This window comes from Amblyomma mixtum, chromosome 8 (assembly GCF_055824585.1).
Source record: "Amblyomma mixtum isolate Tamu chromosome 8, ASM5582458v1, whole genome shotgun sequence".
NCBI lineage: Eukaryota > Metazoa > Arthropoda > Arachnida > Ixodida > Ixodidae > Amblyomma > Amblyomma mixtum.
This window is the reverse complement of record NC_143019.1, coordinates 11326345-11348240: the sequence shown is the minus strand read 5'-3', so window position 1 is coordinate 11348240 and position 21896 is coordinate 11326345. Positions and strand designations below refer to the sequence as shown.

Sequence of the window (21896 nt, the reverse complement as noted above, 5' to 3'; positions counted from 1 at the left end):
CAAAAATAAAGTTGCAAGAGCGCCTGTCCTGTCCACTTCTGTGTCGTCCGTATCATTTTTGCGCTATGTTTTCGAAGAACAGTTACCAACTAGCCGAAACCAAGCTACTTTTACAGGATAAAAAATTCTACAAAAACCAGAGTATGCCTGGTGTCGCAGCTCTTCATATTAAAAGATAGATTTTTGCAGGTTAAAACGCTGACTTCGCTCTGCCATGACAGCGGAGAGAAGCGAGATATTTTATGTAGACGTAAAATCGGCAATGAGAAATCGATCAACACAGTGAACAAATTATGCGAGACCAATGTTGAGGCAAGGAAGAAGCAGGCCGGCGTCAAGGTATTGGGTGATGACATAATTCTAGTAATGGCAAGGAGAAACAATTAGCAAAGTTCAGAAATGAATCGGTTACCGATAATATTGTTACGTGGCAGGAGACGTTCACACCCCGCAGAACACTGGTGCAGTCACACTGAACACAACACAAGCACAGGGCGCACCGGACGCCAAGACACAAGCCACCGCGCAGGATTCAGAGCCCGAGCACGCGCCAAGCGCCCTCTCACTTCGTCTGCCTCATCGTCTCTGCGTCGACCCGTAGCATGACCCCCGGGCGTGAAAGCACCGTCGCGGTGCGGCTCAGCGAGTGTCAGAAGGGGGTAGATGGTAGGGCTTAAGGCGCGACACGTGCACAATATCGGAGGGTGGAGTACGGGAATTGCACTCGGTGAAGGCAGGCTCAATCTCGTATGTGACGGCTGTGACTTGGCGCAGCACGCGATACGGGCCCACATATCGAGAAAGAAGCTTTTCCGAGAGCCCTACACGGCGAGAAGGCACCCAGAGCAATACAAGGGACCCAGGCAAGAAGGCACTGTCCAGGTGGCGGCGGTTATAGTGCTCTTGCTGAGAAGCTTGGGAGGCTTGCAAGCGGGAACGGGCGACTTGGCGAGCATGGTCAGCATGGGCAATGGCTTCACGGGCGTATTCAGAATGTGCGGGAGGAGACGGTCGATACAATGTATCAAGCGGCAGTTGAGGCTCACGGCCGTACAATAGGTAAAACGGAGAGTATCCGGCAGTGTCGTGGCGGGAGGAGTTATATGCAAATGTAACGTATGGGAGTGCGACGTCCCAGTCTCGGTGATCAGAGGAGACGTACATAGCGAGCATGTCGGTGAGCGTCCGATTGAGGCGCTCAGTGAGGCCATTAGTTTGGGGGTGGTAAGCGGTCGTCAACTTGTGCTTAGTTGAGCACGCGCGAAGAATGTCGTTTACCACTGCGGAAAGGAAGGTGCGGCCACGGTCAGTGAGCAGTTGGTGGGGTGCTCCATGATGAAGAATGACGTCCTGAAGAAGAAAGTCGGCGACATCAGCGGCAGTACTCGTGGGGAGCGCACGCGTTATCGCGTACCGGGTGGCATAATCTGTGGCGACTGCAACCCATCTGTTCCCAGAAGTGGATTCAGGAAATGGGCCGAGAAGGTCCAAGCCGATACGGTAGAACGGCTCCGGAGGGATGTCAATGGGCTGAAGAAAGCCAGCGGGAGCAGAGGCAGGGCGCTTGCGACGCTGACACTCATCGCAAGCACCAACGTAACGGCGCACGGAGCGGTAGAGGCCAGGCCAGAAGAACCGACGGCGGATGCGGTCGTACGTGCGAGTAACGCCTAGATGGCCAGCAGTCGGGAGGTCATGAAGTTCGTGGAGAACGACTGTGCGTAAGTGCTTCGGGACGACGAGGAGAAGGTCAGGACCAGTTGGTTGAAGATTCCGGCGGTATAAAATACCATCAACGAGAGCAAAGCGGTTCAGTGAAGGGGCGGTTGGGGCGGACGTTAGGCGATCGATGATGGAGAGAAGCTCCGCATCCCGACGCTGTTCTTCGCCGATAGTTGTAAACGGAGTTACAGAGAACAGGTCAATGGTGCTTGCGCTCGTCACAGTATTAGAGTGGGCAACAGGGTAACGAGAGAGACAGTCGGCATCTTTGTGCAACCGGCCAGACTTGTAGATCACAGCGTAGTCATATTCTTGGAGTCGTAGCGCCCAACGACCGAGGCGACCGATAGGATCCTTCAGAGAAGAAAGCCAGCACAGTGCGTGATGATCTGTCACAACTGTGAATGGCCTGCCATATAAGTAGGGACGAAATTTGCCAACAGCCCAGACGAGGGCCAAGCACTCTCTTTCGGTAATGGAGTAGTTCTTCTCGGAAGGGGATAGGAGACGGCTAGCATAGGCAATTACACGATGTGCGCCGCATTGACGCTGGGAAAGGATTGCACCGATGCCATGGCCACTAGCATCAGTACGGACTTCCGTAGGAGCGGACACATCGAAATGTGCCAAGACCGGTGCAGTGGTAAGCTTTCTTATAAGGTGGGCAAAGGCTTGGTCTTGGGAGGACCCCCAGGAAAAACTAACATCCTTTTTAAGAAGATCGGTGAGCGGCTGAGCAATGTCGGCAAAATCTTGAATGAATCTACGAAAGTAAGAACAAAGGCCCAAAAAACTTCGGACGTCATTGCTCGAACGGGGTACTGGGAAGTCTTTTACTGCTCGGATCTTGTCTGGATCGGGACGAACCCCCGTAGCATCGACGACATGGCCTAATATATTGAGCTGGCGACGCGCGAAACGGCATTTTGAAGAGTTGAGCTGCAGCCCGGCATGGCGAAAGAGGGAAAGAACTTGTGAAAGGTGGCCCATGTGGGACGAAAACGAGGGCGAAAACACAATTACATCGTCTAAATAGCACAGGCAAGTGGACCACTTAAATCCTTGCAGCAAGGAGTCCATCATGCGCTCGAAAGTGGCTGGGGCGTTACATAAGCCGAAAGGCATAACCTTAAACTGATATAAGCCGTCAGGAGTAACAAACGCAGTCTTCTCCCGGTCCTGGTCATCCACAGCAATTTGCCAATAGCCAGATCGGAGGTCTATGGAGGAGAAGAATTTGGCTCCGTAGAGGCAGTCTAAGGCATCGTCAATTCGAGGAAGCGGATAGACATCTTTTTTAGTGATCTTATTCAAGTGACGGTAATCCACACAAAAGCGCCACGAGCCATCTTTCTTCTTGACCAAGACGACGGGTGAAGCCCAAGGACTGTGAGAGGGCTCAATGATGTTCTTCTCCAGCATTTTTGCCACTTCCGCCTGGATGACCTGTCGTTCTGCATGGGAGACCCGGTATGGTCGGCGGCGGATAGGAGGAGCATCGCCGGTGTCGATGCGGTGCGTAACGGTAAGAGCTTGGCCGAGGGCGCTGTTATGGAGGTCGAAGATGTCGGAATAGGACTCGAGAAGCGCACGCAGCTGACAAGATTGGGCAGGGAGCAAATCGGTGGGCATCATTGCCGTGATCGCGTCAGTCGAAGTAGGATCGTGAGCAGGGGCTGCAGGAGCTGATGCATGGGTAGTGTCCAATGGGGCAACTTGGCAGGAGCCAATAGGTGAGAACGTTGCCACGCATATGCCAGGTGGAAGGACTTGGGCTGAGTAGCTGAAATTGATTAACGGAAGTGACACACTGTTTCCCCTGATTGTAGCGACAGTATGGGGCAGTGCAACGTTGCGGTGCAGCAATACATCTGAAATAGGGGCGACTAAGTAGTCACCATCGGCGACTGATGAGGTAGGACGTAGGGTAACGAATAAGGCGGCTAGGGAGGGCAGAGAAACTTGGTCGGGCGAATACAGTCTGGGAGAAGGCAAGGGTTCAGGATCGATGGCTGGGAGATCGAGGTGGAGGATGCCGTGCGAGCAGTCTATCAGGGCGGAGTGTTCTGATAGGAAATCGAGGCCGAGGATGAGGTCATGAGAACAAGGGGTCAAAACATTGAACTGCACCGGAAGGTCATGGCCAGCAACACTAACGCGTGCAGTGCAGAGTCCGTCAACACTAACTGTTCCGCCGTCCGCGACACGCACTCGAGACCGAGCTGGCGTGAGAACTTTACGTAAACGACGACGAAGTTGTGCACTCATGACAGAGATATGCGCTCCAGTGTCGACAAGCGCACGCACGGGAACACCATCAACACAAACGTCTAGTTGGTTCAAGTGGGAGGTCTGTAGAGGATTTGTGGGCCTGGTCGTGGATGCAGCGTCACCTCCGGGAGCTGCATCAGCTAGTTTTCCAAGTCAGAGCGGTCGTATGAGGCTGCAGCCGATGATCGAAGGGACTGCGGGGATCGGAAGCGACGGCCTCGTGGAGATGGAGAGCGGGAAGAACGACGGGGTCGGGAGCTGTTGAGATCGTTGGCCGAATCTGATTGGTCATGAGGTGGTCGGGGCGGAAAACGGCGGGGAATATCTGAACGGTTGTCGTAGGAGAGCTCGGTGCGAGGAGTCGGAAACCATCTATTGCGGCAGTGCCGGGAAATGTGACCGACACAGGAACAGTTGAAACATATGGGGCGATCATCAGGCGTGCGCCACTCTGCTGGATTTCGGTAGCGACGAAAGTTCGGAGCCCTGGGACGGTAAGCATTCCTGGTTGGTGGCCGGACGCTAGAGTTCCCGATGGAACAGATGGCAGGTGAGAGATTCAAATTTGCGAGTTCCTCTCGTACGACGGCTTGAATAAGGGACACATCGGGCAAGGGGTGACTGGGGATGGTAGGTTGGAGGGCCGCAGGTGCACAGGCCTCCATTTCGCGGCGAACGATCCGGGTGACTGTGTCGTTGATGTTGAGAGGCGAAGTGGGAGGTGGGCTAGTTGGCGGCTGCTGCAAAACACACGAAGATGTGGCGGCCGTATGGGGAAGTCTTTGAAATTGTGGAAAAATGCGCCGGCTCTTTACTTGCTCGAAGAGACGGCACTCCTTAATAAGGGCATCCACGGTATCACTGCCTTTGCAGAGAAGTAAATGAAAAGCGTCGTCCGCGATCCCTTTTAGGATGTGGCCCACCTTTTTCGATTCCGACATGGAGTTGTCAACCTGGTGACATAAGGCAAGGACGTCTTGAATATACGTGATGTAACTTTCAGAGGTGGACTGAGCACGCGAGTCGAGATGTTTTTGGGCTGCGAGCTTCGAAGCATCCGGAGGTCCGAAGAGAGCGCGAAGCTTTTCTTTAAAGGTGTCCCAACTCGTTAATTCGTCTTCATGGGTTTCGTACCATTGCCTCGCTGTGCCAGACAAATAGAAAATGACGTTGGCCAGCATGACGGTGGGGTCCCACCTGTTATGGGCGCTGACGCGTTCATACATCAAGATCCATCTGTCGACGTTTTCAGTTGAGGCACCGGAGAAGATGTCGGGGTCACGGGGATGAGCCATGACCATGAATGTAGTGGCAGTGGGACTTGGCGAGTCACCGGGCTGCGTCATTGTAGCGGTCCCGGTGTAGCGACCGCTGCGAAGCTCCGTGATGGAATAGGCCAGAACGACAGGAAGGGGAAAGTCCTCACCTCCACCAAGATGTTACGTGGCAGGAGACGTTCACACCCCGCAGAACACTGGTGCAGTCACACTGAACACAACACAAGCACAGGGCGCACCGGACGCCAAGACACAAGCCACCGCGCAGGATTCAGAGCCCGAGCACGCGCCAAGCGCCCTCTCACTTCGTCTGCCTCATCGTCTCTGCGTCGACCCGTAGCAATATTGTTAAGCAGAGGATTTCTACACAGATCTATACGATGCTTAGCATAATCATGGTGCTAATGTTTTAGGCGTTGGTGTGTAAGAAGTGAATATCCAGGTGGTAAATAAAGAAACTTTGATAAAATAGCTTCAAGCAAACAAGAAAATGCACAGGTGGACATCATGCGAAAAAACCTCACGAAGCTTTCGAGAGAATCGAAGTTAATTAAAAGCTTCGAAGGTGGTAACATTGCCTAAATTGATAAAAAAGAATATGGCATAAAAATTCCAGACGAAACAGCTTACTGACTGTCGCTAAAAGAAAATTGAGGTTACCTATATCCGATTTACAGCAATAGCGTCTTCTGTCAGCCATAGTACCAGGCTAGTTGCTCTGATAGCTACTGGACAAGATAAGATAATCCCACCATAAGTCGGGTATTAGAAACAACTTTGAGAACCGTACAGGCTAAGAAAAAAGCAGTTCACTCAGACTAAACCTCGTGATTCGTGCAGGCATTCCCTAACTAGAGTGTAGAAAAGCCTCCTGTAAATGTAAAGGATAATAATTACAGCGATAACTGTTCGATCTCTCGGCTACTTCTCACCACGTGCTTATGAGATTGATTCAGGTAAATATATCGTAAATGCCGTACATAGCGGTTAGTGCAGAATACGTCAGTAATCTCTGATATAAAATTAGCAGGAAGAATGAGCCAGCTTGGCAATTCAGAGGAAAAAAAAAACAGAGTAGAACCCAAGTGTAACATGAACATTTTAATACAAGATAAAAAAAAAATGTGCTTGAGAAAGCAGGTACAAACAGCTGAGAGGTGTGAGACCCAAGTAACACAGGCATTTCAATTGGAGATAAATAATTGAGTACTTAGGCGGCTGTCCGCATTCAAATATTTCTTTCGCCTATAGAGCAAGGCAAATGTTGGCACGCTCTTAGCAAAAATTTCTAGGAAGTAAGTTTTTTTTCAGGAATACGGCTAGGGACCATACTGACAGCAATATGGTCGACATCTTGGCCACATGTGGACTTAGTAAACTAGCATCTTCTCTGGCCTGTTTGCAGAGCGAACGTCCCGTTTAAACCCTTTAGTTTTTCTCCCCTGGATAATATATCACTTAAAAAAATAGCGGTCTAACCGTACGTACTAGACCCGGATTTATTCCACTGCACAAACGCATGCGTGCTGACCGATGTTTGGAATTAGTAAGCTTTCATCATATGGAATTCGTGAAACAGCTTTGGCTTTAGTTAAATCCTACTTAGAAAATAGGTACCAGTGCGTGTGTGTTAACTAGATGTCATCTTTGTTACCAATAGCATGTGGCGTGGCACAAGCAAGTATATTGGGGCCCCTTTTATTTAATACTTTTATGAATGATATTGTAGATATTGACACCTCAGTTAAATTAGTAATCTATGCTGATGATACCATCTTCCTTATTTCTGGGAGCAATATTAACTACCTGAGTTAAAATGCAATGATATCCTTACTAAACTATCAGCATGGACTAAAGGGAATAAAATGGTAGTATACCCAACTAAATCCAAGCTGTTATTTTTTGTGCTGCGAATAAAGCAGTTCATCCAGTGAATTCATTCATTTTTACAACTCCAGCGTGTATAAATAGCCACCGAGCATAAAGTTAAGGTTCTCGGTGTGTATTTTTTTGCCCATCTTAAATGGGACGCTCATATACTTTACGTTTCTAGAAAGCTATCGGCTGTTACTTGCGTAATCTCACGCTGCCGCAAATTTCTTTCCACAAGTGCTACACTAGAAATATATTACGCTCTAATTCTTTCTCATATTAACTACTGCACACTGGCATGGGCAACAAGAACTAAAAGGAATATAAACAAGCTTCTCGTTTTGCAGAGGAAAATTATTCGTCTTATCGCAAATATTGAACCAACATAGAGTATTAATCCCACAATAGCATCACTCAATATGATCCGTGTAGATAATATCTATGAATTTCGTTTGTTGCAAACAACATGCTTGCACAGCTATGATTAATCTCTCGACACAACTCGCTTCCCTTGAATATCGTACTCCAATAGTTAACACTCGTTATACTGACGCTTGGTCCTTACCGCAATATAGAACTATTACAAGCTGCAGTCCTTGGCTCACAATTTGCCCTTTTTTCTCAAGGAATATACAGATACTGCTGGATTTTGTCCAAAAAAACTACGAACATACTTTGTGCAAATGTAATCCGTAGTTCTTCATATGCCGTTTAAGAAAACTCCTGTGTTATTGCTGTACTCTTTTTTTTGCATTTCAGTTCATTATTGATAAACATTTTGCTAGCTTTTTTCTGTTGTGTTGCTCTCATGCTTGCGCTGTAAAATTTCTTTTCTACTTATTTATTGATGACTGCTTCTGTAGTGCTCATAAATTGTTTCTCGTTCTGTCTGCTGCTGCCATGTAATGGTTTCCGGGGCCTTTGTAAAGCTGTTCGTACAGCTTTTAGCCCAGGTCACAATCCAGATACTTGCTGGAAAATAAAATATGATTTGATTGGACTTTGATTTCAAGTAAGACACAAAGTTCATGGTGGTTAAATCGACGCATCGCGCAAAGATATACTCAATGCAGGATGCATTTCTGGTAGTGCCTTGTCGATGAGAGCTATCCGGAACGTAAAGATACAAAGCCGATTTCTATAGTTGATATGCGAACTGGGTGCGCTAGAACTGCTTACTCCTGCTGTGCTTTTATAAACGACGTAAAATGCACCGGAGTTCTACGAGGCCGTTCCGCCTTCTGATTGGCTAAGACGCGCGATGAGGCGTCGCCACCGTCTTCTTGCGCTTCATGCTAACGGAGAGAGAGAAAGGGAGAGAGGAAAAGAGATCCTTAGAGCGAGAGAGCAGGGGCGGCTTGGCAAGCACGCTCGAGTGCTTGCCAGCAGGTGGTGCAGCCGTCGTGATGTGCATGGTGTAATGAGAGGATTTGATTGTAATGAGAGTAATTCCTGTCCTCATTCCTCCAACAATTCTAACTTATGTAGAGCGTGGCAAGAGCGCCTCCGCGCGGCTGAAAAGGAAATCTTTAAGTCTCGTTGCTTTCGACAAAGGCTCTACACATCCGCCTGCGGTTGGAACGCTTGGCGCTGTTTCACCGCTTTTTGCCGTGCCCTTACTTCTGGGTGCCATTAAACTTTCTAAATGAAGGCTTCTTCACTTAGTGCGAGCAAAGGGCATAGTTGGGACCTTTTTACGTTCCTCTCTAGCAACATGTGTTTCCCTATGATTTGGTTAAGCGAACCGTGTCGGTAGTTTTCGTGGTTTGAACTGAAGAAGGTGGCTAAAAATAGCATGCCTTTGGTCCTTCATCTGCGCTCCATGAATTTGTTTTTGGCGATGCGAAAATATCAACATCCGATTACGGAAACAAATAGACATATTGGAGCGTGAAATTGAAGCCTTTTAGCGAACGAAGTCTGAGAAATTCGATTTCTTTTTTCAGGACGTAATGATGGATCTGGTAAAGAAGAGCAACCAGTACCCTGATCCATATAAGATTGTTGGCATGACGTTTGAGATGGCAGCCCTGGTTTACAGGTATAACAAGAGTATCTCTAAACCCTCGGACGTCAAACTCTACGAAGCATGCTCCCAGTACGCGCTTGTACCCGTGGACGTGGTAAGCTCCGTTCGCTCCTACAGATAGCTGAGAAACATTTGCTGCGCATTAAATCTTTAGGTGTCGGCAGCCATTCACGCATTCCTTTTTATTTTAATATATCATGGTGTAAATAAGAACTATAACATCACACTGCAAAAATGAGTAACCAGCTGTCCGTTTACAGAAATTCATATGAAACGGCATTGCGCTGTTTTCGAGCCACAGCAGAGACTTTGCAGCTTCGAATACTAACTCAGCATGTTATAATGTTTCGCAAGGAGCGTGCTTCGCAGCAGACTTCTGTATTACGTAATGAACTGCCTGGGTGCGTCACAATACGCCACTTTTATTGTACAGTGTTTCCATAGCACTGAAGGGCGCTCCCAAGAGCGTGCCCGTAAGAAATTATGGCCTGTCTGTGGAATGAATAAAATTAAACTGATCTCACTGTAAATATCGTGCAGTAAGTGAGCGCAGTTTTTCTAGGCCTGGGAGGAATTTGTCAGTAGTTGAGTTAGATGCAATGCAGTGCAGTACGAACAGGATAATCTCCCTTTTAAGAAATTAAAAATTGATTTGGAACGATAGGTTTGAAATCCTGAAAAAAATTAAAATTGACCCGAAGAACCATGCGGCCTAAACATTGTGCTCACACAAGCATACACTTCATTTAGGCTGTGAAACGGCCAAGAATATCGTACTACATTTCAATACCGCGGAAAGCGGAGACAAAAAAATATAACGAGATGAGACAAACACGGCTTTGTGCTTGTCTCGCCTCGTTTACTCTTGTCTTCATTTTTCACGCTCTTGAAATATGCAATCGAACCAAATCGCTCAGTTGGTTGGCATCCAGAAGCATATATGAGACCACTTATTCGGTTCGTCAGTGACCATTATTCACAAGCACTTCTAACGCATTTACGCTCCCTAAACGAAACCGTATTCGCAGTCATCTGTACCCGTGCGGCTTTTAGAGCACACCTCTTAGGCACTCGTTGCTGCGTTCCGCCTCATTCAGAAACAGGCCACATGACACGTGGCTTGTTAGCCGTTATTAGCAAAGCGATACGTCATGCCCACGGCGAAAGTGGAGGAATGGACAAGCGGAAGGTGGCTGCCGCGGGAACATTCCGGAAGGCGTCTAGCAGCATAACACGCCATCTGCGAGATGGCGTCTGAAGAGCGGCGCTCAAATTGCACTTTAACTTCTACCGTTATTGTCTATCCTTTTTTTTCGTCCCGTTACCCAAAAGAAGGGCTTCTCATCAACGGCCACTGATCGAGACCTGCGTAGTGTGCAGAGACCAACCCTTATAAAATTGTTCTATAGACACTCTATATTCTTCTTACAGACTATTACCTTCCCATAGGTATTTCTTTTTGCGTATTCATAGTCTATTGACTTTCTATAGACAAACGTCTACTGAAAGTGTACTGCGATAAATCTAGATTGTCTATAGACTGTCTATAGAGTCTACAGACTTTATAGACAGAAGTCTAGGGACGGTCTCTAGACACCCTAAAAAATTTTTGTAAGGGAAACACACGCATGCGTGCGGAACGGCGTAGAGGCAGCGTAGATCACAAGTCGCTAGTACCCGACTGTGCGAAACAAAATGGCGTATTCTTTGCTATCTTAAACGACAAACCTGAACAAAGGGTGCCGTACCAACAATAATGCGAAACTAATTATGGCCTCTACTAATGCGAACTGGTCTCCGGCGCTGTTTTTTGCAGGGATGCGACTCCCCCAACGTTGCCTATTACTTTCGGGACACGAACATCGCCGTCATGAATGGCTCCACGGAGTACGCTGTATTGTGGGACACAGTTAACACGACGGTGATGAAGGTAAGCACCTTAATGTATCTATAAAAGCAGGTGCCAGTGCGAAATTTCATCACTCCCTGACATAGGCAGACGCTGCGTCGAATGTGCGAGTGTGTTTGCATGAGCACGCCTGCACCTATTCTTGTTCTCAAAAATGCCGCGTAGCGCAACCAGAGCGCCACGTGATCTGTGAAAGAACTTCACTGAGTGCAAGACAGAGTAGTAGTACCGGACGCCTCGATAAAACGTTCTGGCGATGGCAGTTGGGCCAGAATGCTGAGATGTTCTATTGCCTGGAGGTAGGGACAAACATTACTAGTTCGTTCGCTTTGTGCCATTCTCGTTGGAATGATTTGAACACTGAAAAAAAGCAAAGCGTGCTGACATCATCCGTGACAGAAATAAAGCCGCTGCTGAGCAGATCGTGAGAGGCCGCTAGACTTAGCGGTACGTGCTGGGTGCTGTCGCAAAATTCTTGTAATGGGTTTCGTTGAAGTTCATCGTTGGGCGACCTCATACCCTTGAACAGATAGCATTTGTGTGACGGTCCTGGCAGTAAGTTTACCCGACGGTCTGCGTAGATCCCACTATCGTCGCTTTATACCGCGCTGAAACTTAAACTGAGAGAAATTTCACACAAGGTGTCGACACATCCTTACCATCATTTAGAACAACGTAGAGATAGTTGCCAGTCGTTGCACCAGTTGAATTTTTCGATCTCCGCCACCTGATTGGTTTGTTAAAGGGCAAGATAATTGCCAGTGAATATTTTCTAGTGTTACACAAGCATTATACGTTGTTTAATATGTTTGCTGCTGCAAGTGCTACGTGATAACATTGAAGACTAGCTGCATGACTAAATTGAGGTACAAAGCCCACCAGATTCTGCACATTAAGTGAAAGTCTTTTTCGACTTTCAAGAGCAGTTATATCTGTGCTTCCACATTTCTTTTCAGTGGTACTTCAATAGAGTTATGTTAAAATCTGGAAAACATACGAGGTCCAGGACAGCGGGGCTTCCAGATCTAACAAACCAGTTTCATAGCGTGCGCTGGTTGAATACTGCGCTACACTGCACCACATTTTTAACCTTGAGCACCACACAGCTACAAATACCGTCCTTACACAACTACATTAGCCTGGTGCTACTTTGGCAGCCTTTTCGTTTTTGGCATTTCGTTTATGGCTTTCTGTGGTCTGCGGTTGACTACAGAATCAGCTTCAAAAACCAGCATCCGCGCAACCGAAACGAACAAAAACTGCTCTTACTCGCATCGTGGCACATCCAAACTACCCTGAACAGCATTAACTGCACAAAGGGAAACCTGCTCGCAGTGAATGCACAGGGTATTCGCTCTGCGCTCAAAGAAGAGGAGTTCATTGAGCGCCTCCCCACAGACCGAAAATGTAACATACAGTCATACCCCTCCCCCCCCCCCCCCCCTCCTCCTTACACCTTCGCATCACAGCTTTTATTCTTTCCACCTCCTGGTTCTCTCCAAGCACACCTAAAGACCCTAGCTGCTGCCTCCAGTCAACCCTGAAGGAGGAGCGGAACTGTTTCAGAAGCGTTTGGTATCAAATTAAAGTGTCTGGTTGAAAATATTCCCCTCACGCTTCATGAAGGGGAACCGCTTTCTACCCCATCGTAATTTACGCTAATTGCGAAGTGTTCAACATAGGCTGCACATAAAGAGCGAGATGGACCCTGCAATATTTGGTTTTACACATAGAAAGGATGAGCCTCGTTCTTGATATCTGGAACATAGATTTTAGTTTCCACTTGTGTGGAAGGCTTGTGAAGCCGAGGCTTAGACAGTACACAGGTATAAAAACAAATATTATTGTGTCGTTCCTAACCGTGACAGTCGCATTGTTCAGAAAATTCAGCACCGGCATGTTTTATATTCATCTATGTATCGCCATAGATGAATATAAAAGAAAAGTCGTAGCCATTTGCCAAACGCGTTCAAGAAATGAGAGTAGAAATAAAAAATCGATAGCTTCGTTTGCATTAACATGAGCTTCAATGTCAACGTGGCAGTAGGCGGAGCTAATTAATGACGGCTATGGCTGTCGGTTGGCCCGCTGGAAGGGTCTTCGCGTAATAATGGTTTCATGAACAAATCGGCCGGCTATCTCTCAGTGGATGCAATTTCGCTTCCTCTTTAAACGCATCGATGCCGATTTTTTGACGTTGAATCGCTGAATAATGCAAGGGCGGCGAAGATTTTACTGTCAACTCTGCTTATATTCGTGCCTCACGTGCTCATGATTACCTGGTAGCAGAATGTCACTTCAGTGGTTTGCTGTGGAGTATTATTATGGGTAGGGAAGCTGGAAACCGCAAAGACTGTTTTTCTGTGTCGCCTCTAATAGTTTGCGCATGCGCAGGCCGGCCTGCGCGTGCAGTGTGCTAGGAGAGTGGGGACTGGAGTTCGAGGGATGAGGCATAGCTCCTGCTTACTTGTTTTTTTTTTTTGTATTTGTGTTTGTGAAAAACTGTGGTTATTTATTGCCGAGCACTCGGGGAAGAAAAATAAAATTGGCTAAATAGTTAGATATATCCAAGCTAGCCAGCCGAAACACAGAAACCAGGGCAATTTTCGAAGAACGATGGGGCTTGAGGTAATAGGATACCCATATTTTTTTTAGTGGAAGTGTGTGCGATGTTACCGCTAATATATACTGCTGTTACTGCTAATATCAAACCTTGATCTGTGACGCATAAAACTTGCAAGGAGCATGGTTCAACGCACTGCATTCTGCATGCATTATGAGTGGATATCTTTTTCTGCCCTGAATATATGGGGGCTGTTCAAAGTTTAGGTATAGGCTAATGGGTAGATATAAATCTGCCCACATTTGATGGCCTTAAATGCATCCACATGCTTAAATTCCCCACTAAAGCTTTTCAGCCTGAAATGAGCATTTATTATACAGAGAGTGCGTTGCGGAACGGGACGGAGATCCGCTTTTTCGTAACGACGTCAACAAAAGTGATTCCCGCATTTTCCCGCAGTTGACGTGATTACGTGTAGCATCTTTGCATGTTTCGACCTGTCTCTGCGCATTTTTTGTGCCCCTCATATAAAACATAATAGGCATTCGCTGAACTGCGTACGTGGCAGACGGAAATTACGTATAGTTATCGTAATCGCTGTACCAAACGTTAAGCTTAAGGATTTGTTTATCAAAAGTGCATTAATGTCCTTAAGGGTGTTCAATGCACAAAGCAGTCCAAGATTGCAGGAAGTTATGGGCTTTATAGAGGTCTCGCTACCCTTCTTCGCCACACAGGTAGCACGGTCCGTATATGTGGTAGCCGCAGTGAGTATTGGTTTGTGCTAGGCTTCTACAATTGCGCGTATTCGCAGGCGAATCTCGTCAAAAATCTGCCCGCGTGGCATCGCTTCTCATGGGTGATGTACGACGTCCACATGACCGACTCCCAGAGGATGTGCCCGCACGACAGGTTCGAGTTGCTCGAGGAGCTGAAAACAAGCTTTGGATTCTGACGAGAGTTCCAACACCTTTCGCTGTCGCCACGTCGAAAATAAAAAAAGTCAGCCAAGGCCGCTACGCGTATTGTCTCCACTCTTCAGTCTCCTCGAACTCAATGTCCTCTTGCTGCGCACTATTAGCGCTCGCAAGGAGCTAATGGCTTCCCTAAACTGTTGGTGCGAAAGCACTATTCCAGACGTAGCAAACCCAAACTAGAATCGTCTCATCTCGTCTTGTGCTCCGGAGTATATAGAGCTTACCATAGTTAGCTCGGGTAAGCTCAGGTAAGTTCGAAGGAGCCTCGCGTGAGCTGCCAAAGAGAGAAGCAGCTTGGGTGTATTTAGAGGAGCTTCGCGTCACCTGTAGCCAATAGGAGGGCGGTAACAGTTAATGATTTGGCGCGAGAGGTTACTCAGGAAGAGCAACATATAGTTTGCAGGTTTTACATGTTTAAAATCGCAAAATCTTGGTTAAGGTATGAGGACTCTGGACAACCTATGTTTGTAGAATGGCCAATTCTGCAGATATATGTATTAACCCACTACAGCTATCACGTCATACACTTAAGGCGGACCTTAAGTGTCCCCTCCAACTGAAGAATGAACACCTGCTTTCGCGTGTCTACTCTGTTTAACTACGTTAAACCCCTGCCAGTTTTATATCCACCGAATCAAAGCGCATAATTTGCTTTCCGATAAAGCCAAATAGACGTCGGTGGTATCAGTGGGTGCACTGGCACAAATAGTGCCGTACTTACCGTTTTTTTCGGACTATAGTTTGCGGGTTTTACATGTTTAAAATCGATATTTCGCGCGACTTGAACCATCTATCGGTGCCGACTGTACATCATTAAGCTTCCAATGAATCCTCGCGGGACTGTCGGAGTCATGGAAAAGTTTCAAAAGATGCCCTGAGGCAATCAACATCGCTTTAAAAAAAGTTTCAAGGGACTGCGCCTCTGACATTTGGTAGTGTTAAATAAAATAGCTAAATCAGCGCCGGTGTGCAATTATCTTCGATATGCAATCAGATGCTGCTGGGGATACCTAGAGCTGTAGTACACGCGAAAAACCAAAGTACGCTTGGGGCTTCGGAGTCCTTCGCGGAGATCGGCTACGATACCTGCGAATAGAGCATTAGCATTGTTGGCAACTTTCGAGCTCAGAGTACTTAGTTGCGGAAGCAGTAAATTATAACTAGGGTGCGGATAAAAAATTGACAGTGGCTTAGCACAGCTAGGCCAGGATATACGTAGCAAAAGCAGTTTCGTCAGCCGACATTTCGGCAGTGACGCGCCATCATTCCAACTCAGCAGCTTTGCGGCGTCTATTCGCGAGACGTTCCTCTCGTTCTTCGGGAGTCTCGGTCACCCGCTTAGCCTTTCTTGCCTCGTTTTCACGCTGTCGGCCGGCCTTGTACCATGCGACGACGTCTTGATCAGCAGTTTCATGCAGCTTGTACTGCTGCCGCGACGAGCACGGCCACTCTCCTTCTTCCATGGTGCGCGTCTGAGGAGAGAGCGCATCGCTTCCGACTTGAATCCCAGCTCTGTGGCGCGACTGTGCCCATGCGCAGTGAGGCGCAGCACCTACGGCGACATGCTTGCCACGGTACTGGTTGCCTTGGTAACGGCGCATGCGCAGTAGTGGCCTTTGGCAGGCACCGCGAAATGCGCCCCTGCTAGCCTAGTGTAGCTTTCGCTGTAAAACTACACTTTGTTCCAAAGTGCACGCATGTAGGCAGCTTCGCTGAAAGATCAGACGGATATGTTGGCGTGTTCTAGAAACTAAGAACAATCTAAAAACTAATTATGAGCCAAAATTCTTCCCCGCTAACTATCTAAGCAAGAACTTTCTTTATTAAGGTCGAAATCTGCACCAGCGGATTTTTCACCGGATGAGGACAATAGACCGAAAAATAGGGCACTAACCTAATGAAATTGTGTTTGTTTTAAAAAGTTCCCTGAATAATTCTTTCAGTGAAAAGAATGCATTGAATGCACAAATTAAAATAAAGAACAATCTGAATTTCTCTAAACAGAAAATGTACTCTTTAGGAAGAAATACATTCGGTACTGCTCATCTGTATAAAACGACGCACTGTTCACTTTGATTTCCGTGATGAAAAGCGTAGCGAAGGTTTTGTCATCAACCGTACCTATACTAGCGCAACTGTCAGCATGCAGCTTGAAGCCCATTCTCAATAATTTACTACAATACCTTATACAGCAGGTCGAACAAAGGAACTTTTTCTTGCATGGTGTGGTCTCCATATTTTCCGAGTTCGTTCCTCGAGGCATTCTTACTGGCACTTAGTCGCGTAGTTTGAGGTATAATGGTCTTGACATTCGAAAGACAGAGTTTCGGCGTTCACAATATGTCGCCTGCTGATATTCGCTGTGATTACCAGTACATTTAACGCTAAAAACAAATAGGCGCACTCATTGCACAAATACCGCTATTTTTACAGCCAAAGCAGGGGGTGTGCTAATCCCGCTAATAAATGCGCATACTCAAAATGCAGCAATGTAAACAAACCTCTGTTTAGATCAACAAGCTGTGAAAGACAGACACTGTCTTCATCTACAAATCGAGGCCTACTTGTGATCATGCCTTATCCACTCTTTGTGCATACTGACATTGAGCCTCACGATCCGGTTTGGTTAGTTTCACGGTTGATAGTGCCGTCACTGAAATGGTAACAACGTTGACAGTGACGTCAGTGGTGTTTTAAGCCATAGATGAAAGTTAACAGTTTCCGCTTCTGCAGACCTGCGGCATTTGCGCGCTTGGTGTAACACCCCGCCCCGATAATTTGTGGGCACGGAAGGCCCTAATGTATGACAGCTTTGCAGCTCGCCGCTATGACAGGTCTCTACGCGTTCAGCCCCAACTGATAGCACCTTGTCCTCACGCGTGAAGTGACCTCACCAGTCTTCAAAGTGCTCCATGCCGAGTGTCCCGAGTGAAAGGGCGCAACGAGTTACAGCAAAGTCATGTGCATTCTAGCTGTGAAGATGCCTCGTGTGTTGCGCCCGTGAGGGTTAATAAAGAACGTGTTTCAGTCAACCTTGGACGCTGGAACCACACGCTAGCTCACTCCTCGGCTTTATTAAATCGGCAAAGAATTCCTAATTCCTTTACCCATGCTCTTCATCTTTCCATTAGACAGTTCATTTTTTTACTTCAGAATCTTCACAAAACCGCATATCGGTGCCATGTCTTGCCTCGAGGGAACACTTGTGCAGTGTGCCGTGTTAGAAGCTCAAATCGCAGGCGTCGTTGAATTTGACGCCTTCCCGGACAGCTTCTTCAAGAAGACAATATTGGCTACTGAAGACCTTGTCATCTCCTCTGCCTGATCGCCTTAGACGAAGGCAGTCATATTCGTCGTGTTCACGGACGAAGATTCACTGCCGCAAACACAAGGGAGCGAGTAACAGCTCTCTTATTACACACAGTCCACATAAAAGAAAGCAGCACTTGTTCTCTTTCAAGCCTCATTGCCTTCAAAGACCGCCATCACGAAGAAAGTGGATATCTAGCCGTCGCCTTTGAGTTTATTGCCCAATAACGGCCAAGCAATATCACTTGTCACCGCCTATCCTTCCACTGCGTTCGCCCAAAGACAACACGGATAGCGCCATGACGTTAATGGACACATATGGCGTTCCAAAAATCACCAGTTAGAATCCGGAAAAGCAGAAGCAGCAGTCTACGCCGTCTCACGGCCTGGATAGCACTCAAAGCAGGAGTGAAGCACCTTATCAACAGAAGATGCAAGCAGGAAGATGCCGTTTGCTGTGCTCTGAGTGTGGCCATGCCACACAGATTCACACCACGATCAGCAGGTATTGGAACTTTTGCGGTTCCAACTGCTGCATAGAAAGTTTCAAAACTGCCATCAGCGAAATTCCACCGTCCAACGAGAAATAGCATTGAGGCAAGGTAACTGGATCTTAAGGAACGTCGTGCGCAAGCCCAAGACAACTCAGTGCAAGCTCAGCAGCAAAGAAAACGCCGCTTTGATGAATCACATCGCGATGACACGTTCTAAATTTTGTCATTAGTCTGGCTTCAGCGACAAGACGCCATCACAGACAGTACATTAAAGCTTGCCCCCCCCCCCCCCCCCCCCTTTAAGTGCCCGCATAGGATTGCCAACCAACAAACACCAATCACTTTGATTACTTGCCGTGATCGTGCCACCACCAACTCTAATGGATTGTTCACACTAGCCAAATGCGCAATTTCGTCCCCCGTACGTCGACGAAGCTTTGTGAACCTACAAACAGCGCCGCTACCACGCAACTTGAATATGTAACGGCGCAGACTTGTTCACTACGCCACCAACTGAGCCTGTGCCAAGTAGGTGCGACGAAGAACTTTCCCTTTGAGCACCAGAACCAATCGCAGACTGTGCTTTGGATATTGCCACAGCAGAGGAGCCTCATGCTTACACTCGACCGCGTCGTCATATTCGTCAGCCGAGGTGTCTGAATTAGTACAGGGATTGATAGGGAAGTTGGGCAGTCCGCTTAATATGGGCGAGATATTAGGCGTGGTGCCAGCCAGACCCATTACTGCTGTCGCATCCAACCGCCTGCGCCGCTTCGCCATAGACGGCTATAGCGAGAAGTGTTCTGGCAACTGTGGACGCTCGGAGACGCTAGTCCTGAGACACCGAAGCTGGGTGCGTGTGGGTTGCGTTATCTCGCGCCTGTCGTAATTCAGTGTAATCCGGGGAACATTAAACCTTTTGCCGCTGAAGTAATAAACATCGCTTTAAAAAAAAAGAAAATAAACCTATGGTTACGATCGCGTGCAAGCGGCGATCAGAAGAAAAGGAGGGACGTAATCGCACGATCCTGCCCGTGCAAAACTCAGACCCCGTCGCTCGAGCTGTCCGATTACTGTGATTCTAACGGCTCGCTCTGCAATCCCCACCTGCCGCCCTACTTAGGACACGGTTGCTGCTCTTCTTGGCCGAGCTGCACTTGCTGCCCAGGCCCACGACACCGCACGCTGACCTTCCCTGCTGATACCAGGCAGCCCTTGACAGCGCATCGTCTACCTGGGCTTCAGCCAGCGCAACCACCCTTCCTAGGTAAGCGCTTTAGACTAACGAAACCGACACTACCCTTGAGGGGTGCGTTAGCGACCAAGGCTTTCTGCCGCTGCTCTCGGGAATTAGGGCTGTGTTCCCAGCTTTTGCGATTACGCTATGCCGAAGGAATATAGGGCACGCTTCCTATTTCGGGTCAGCTGCAGCCAATGAAAGTTGTCCAGCTCCCACCACCGCCAACTTATCTTGGCTTCCTTGAATCCCTCGTAACCCAGCACGAGAGGATAGCAAAATCAACGCTGCTTACTTAAATCATAATTTTCGTTCGTACTCAGAGGGTCATTGTGTTGCCCATTTTCGCACGCCCTCAGCTGCCTGCATCTCAGCCAGGACAGCAACCCCGCCTTTGAAAAAGAGTGAAACCAAAAAAGAGAAATAAGTGCAACTAAGCACTGGGCGCTGCCTGCTGATATCATTCCATGGAAGCCGACTCTCGTTTTAAGGTCATTAAGAGGAGTGCGTTATTGTCCTATCACCGCGCTTCTGCATATTCGCGCGTGAATCCTCGCTCGTATTGCACTCCGCGCTTTCCTTGCGTCCAGTGTGTGCTTAAGACTGTGTGGACCTGCCCTTTGGAATCTTGCGAGGATACGACGGCCATGTATGTCACATTATACGCTTGCATCAAAAGGCGACGTTCAGATCCCGCGTCAAAAGCCATTGAACGAAGTAGCTCCTTCCAAATTGGAACTGAAGCTCTCAGAAACCATCCACCGCACTGCCTGGAATGCACCATGGCGCGCCCATCTCAACGTCGCGCCGAGCCCGTTTTTCGCTGCTATGCCAGTTGCAGGAATGCTTGTTTTGTTCCCATCTGTGCCACTACGACTTCAGCGTTCTTGATTACAATGTCTTGCATTTTTATAAAGGGTTTCTGCGAGCAGGCATTAATGTAACCTACCACATTTTCTCTCCGGATTCTTTTTTCCTCTTTCTCTTCTTCGAGGCTGTGTACTTCAAGGCTACTAATTTTTTGTATTTGCAGATACTTTTCTCTGACTTCACACTACCTTCCATGTTGCTTGACCTAGTACTACACGGCAGCTCATTTGTTCCTCTTATCCCCATGTTCTTTAATGTGTTTTAGGAGTGGTGGAAGCTATTTCAGGCTCACTGCTGATTATGAAGTTTCAAATGAGTTCTTCACGCTGCGTAAGGGAGCGAATTCCCTTGGTGAAAAGAGCAAAGCTTTGCACTATAATCACTGGTGCCAATGGACAGTGGTGAGCAGTGTGTAAATGGCGCACTTGTTTTATTGCCTTAGCAGGATAGCCATCGCTCTTCCGTACTGCAAGTCTGTACTGCGTGTGTGTGCTTGCAATTGTGCGTGGGTGATTTGGGAGGGTTTGTGCGTACACACTTGTGTAGAATGCGCCTGAAAGCGCTAAGTTAAGCCTTTTTGTAGGCCATCCTGGCAGTTTCTCACATACGGTGTTTGCTGTAACTTCTGCGAAGGTCTAGAAGAGGTCCCCTCTTCGAAGATGTCCAAAAGCAACTATGCATCTTTGGTTTTATTATGGAGGAAATCAACTTTTTTAATTCTGCCTGCTTAATTATCGACAAAAATTATTTCTGCGGAAATTCAGAATATTGTTTTAGGGCGGTCCGCGTTTCTTTACAATCTAGGTAGGTTTCACAAATGCATAATGCAGTTTACTCAAGAAGCGCGCGTCCTGCTTGTTGCCTCATCCCGCATATATAGGAAGGGTTCGAAATACTTCAAATCAAATACAATAACTGCGCTCTTACGCTACCGCAGTGTAGCGCTTTCAAGCTGTTCAGGTTGAGTTTAGAAGTGCGAAGCAGACTCCGTTGCCAGCATTGGCCTCGAAGTGTGTCAGCAGTCTCTACTAGAACCCGGAAATCTAACGGTGCTGTTTTCTAATAAAGGATGTGAATGCCGTGTAAAACAGATTTCGTGAAAAAATTCTTTCACTGGTGGAGAAGTCGATGACGTCCCAGATTCGCATGATGTAATCAAAATGGATGCGCTGGGGCATACCCAAAAGCGGCGCGAACAAATCGAAGGTCGTCTTACGCCTGTTGTATTTGGCGTCTTTTATAGACGCCTATAGACGATACACTGTCTAGCCCGGTGAGGCGTTGCTGCTGCAAATACGGCGGGCCCAATATTGTCGCACACGTGTTGGATTGGTCGCTTTCGAGTCTGCGTGCGGTCTAGAACAGA

The 21896-nt window shown here is 47.6% G+C and overlaps 2 protein-coding genes across 2 annotated transcripts in view; one reads left to right on the top strand and one right to left on the bottom strand.

Moving 5' to 3' along the window:
• The window catches only part of LOC149331332 (uncharacterized), a 47090-nt gene extending 32492 nt beyond the window's left edge, over positions 1-14598 (top strand). Inside the window, exons 10-12 of the mRNA XM_089557335.1 lie at positions 9089-9265; positions 10988-11101; positions 14458-14598. Of these exons, the coding sequence (XP_089413461.1) occupies positions 9089-9265; positions 10988-11101; positions 14458-14598 (432 nt within the window). The remainder of the gene's footprint in view (positions 1-9088; positions 9266-10987; positions 11102-14457) is intronic.
• Positions 3600-5615, bottom strand: LOC149331333 (uncharacterized). Its single transcript, XM_089556454.1, has 2 exons — positions 5420-5615; positions 3600-5330 (listed from the first exon to the last, which is right to left on the bottom strand). Exon 2 carries the CDS (start codon positions 5292-5294, stop codon positions 4134-4136), a length of 1161 nt encoding a protein of 386 aa, XP_089412580.1. The 5' UTR covers positions 5295-5330; positions 5420-5615; the 3' UTR covers positions 3600-4133.
• Positions 14599-21896: the final 7298 nt, after the last annotated feature.

Excerpts from the sequence above, each read along its gene's own strand:
- LOC149331333 (XM_089556454.1), bottom strand. The coding sequence starts at position 5,294 with ATGGTCATGGCTCATCCCCGTGACCCCGACATCTTCTCCGGTGCCTCA.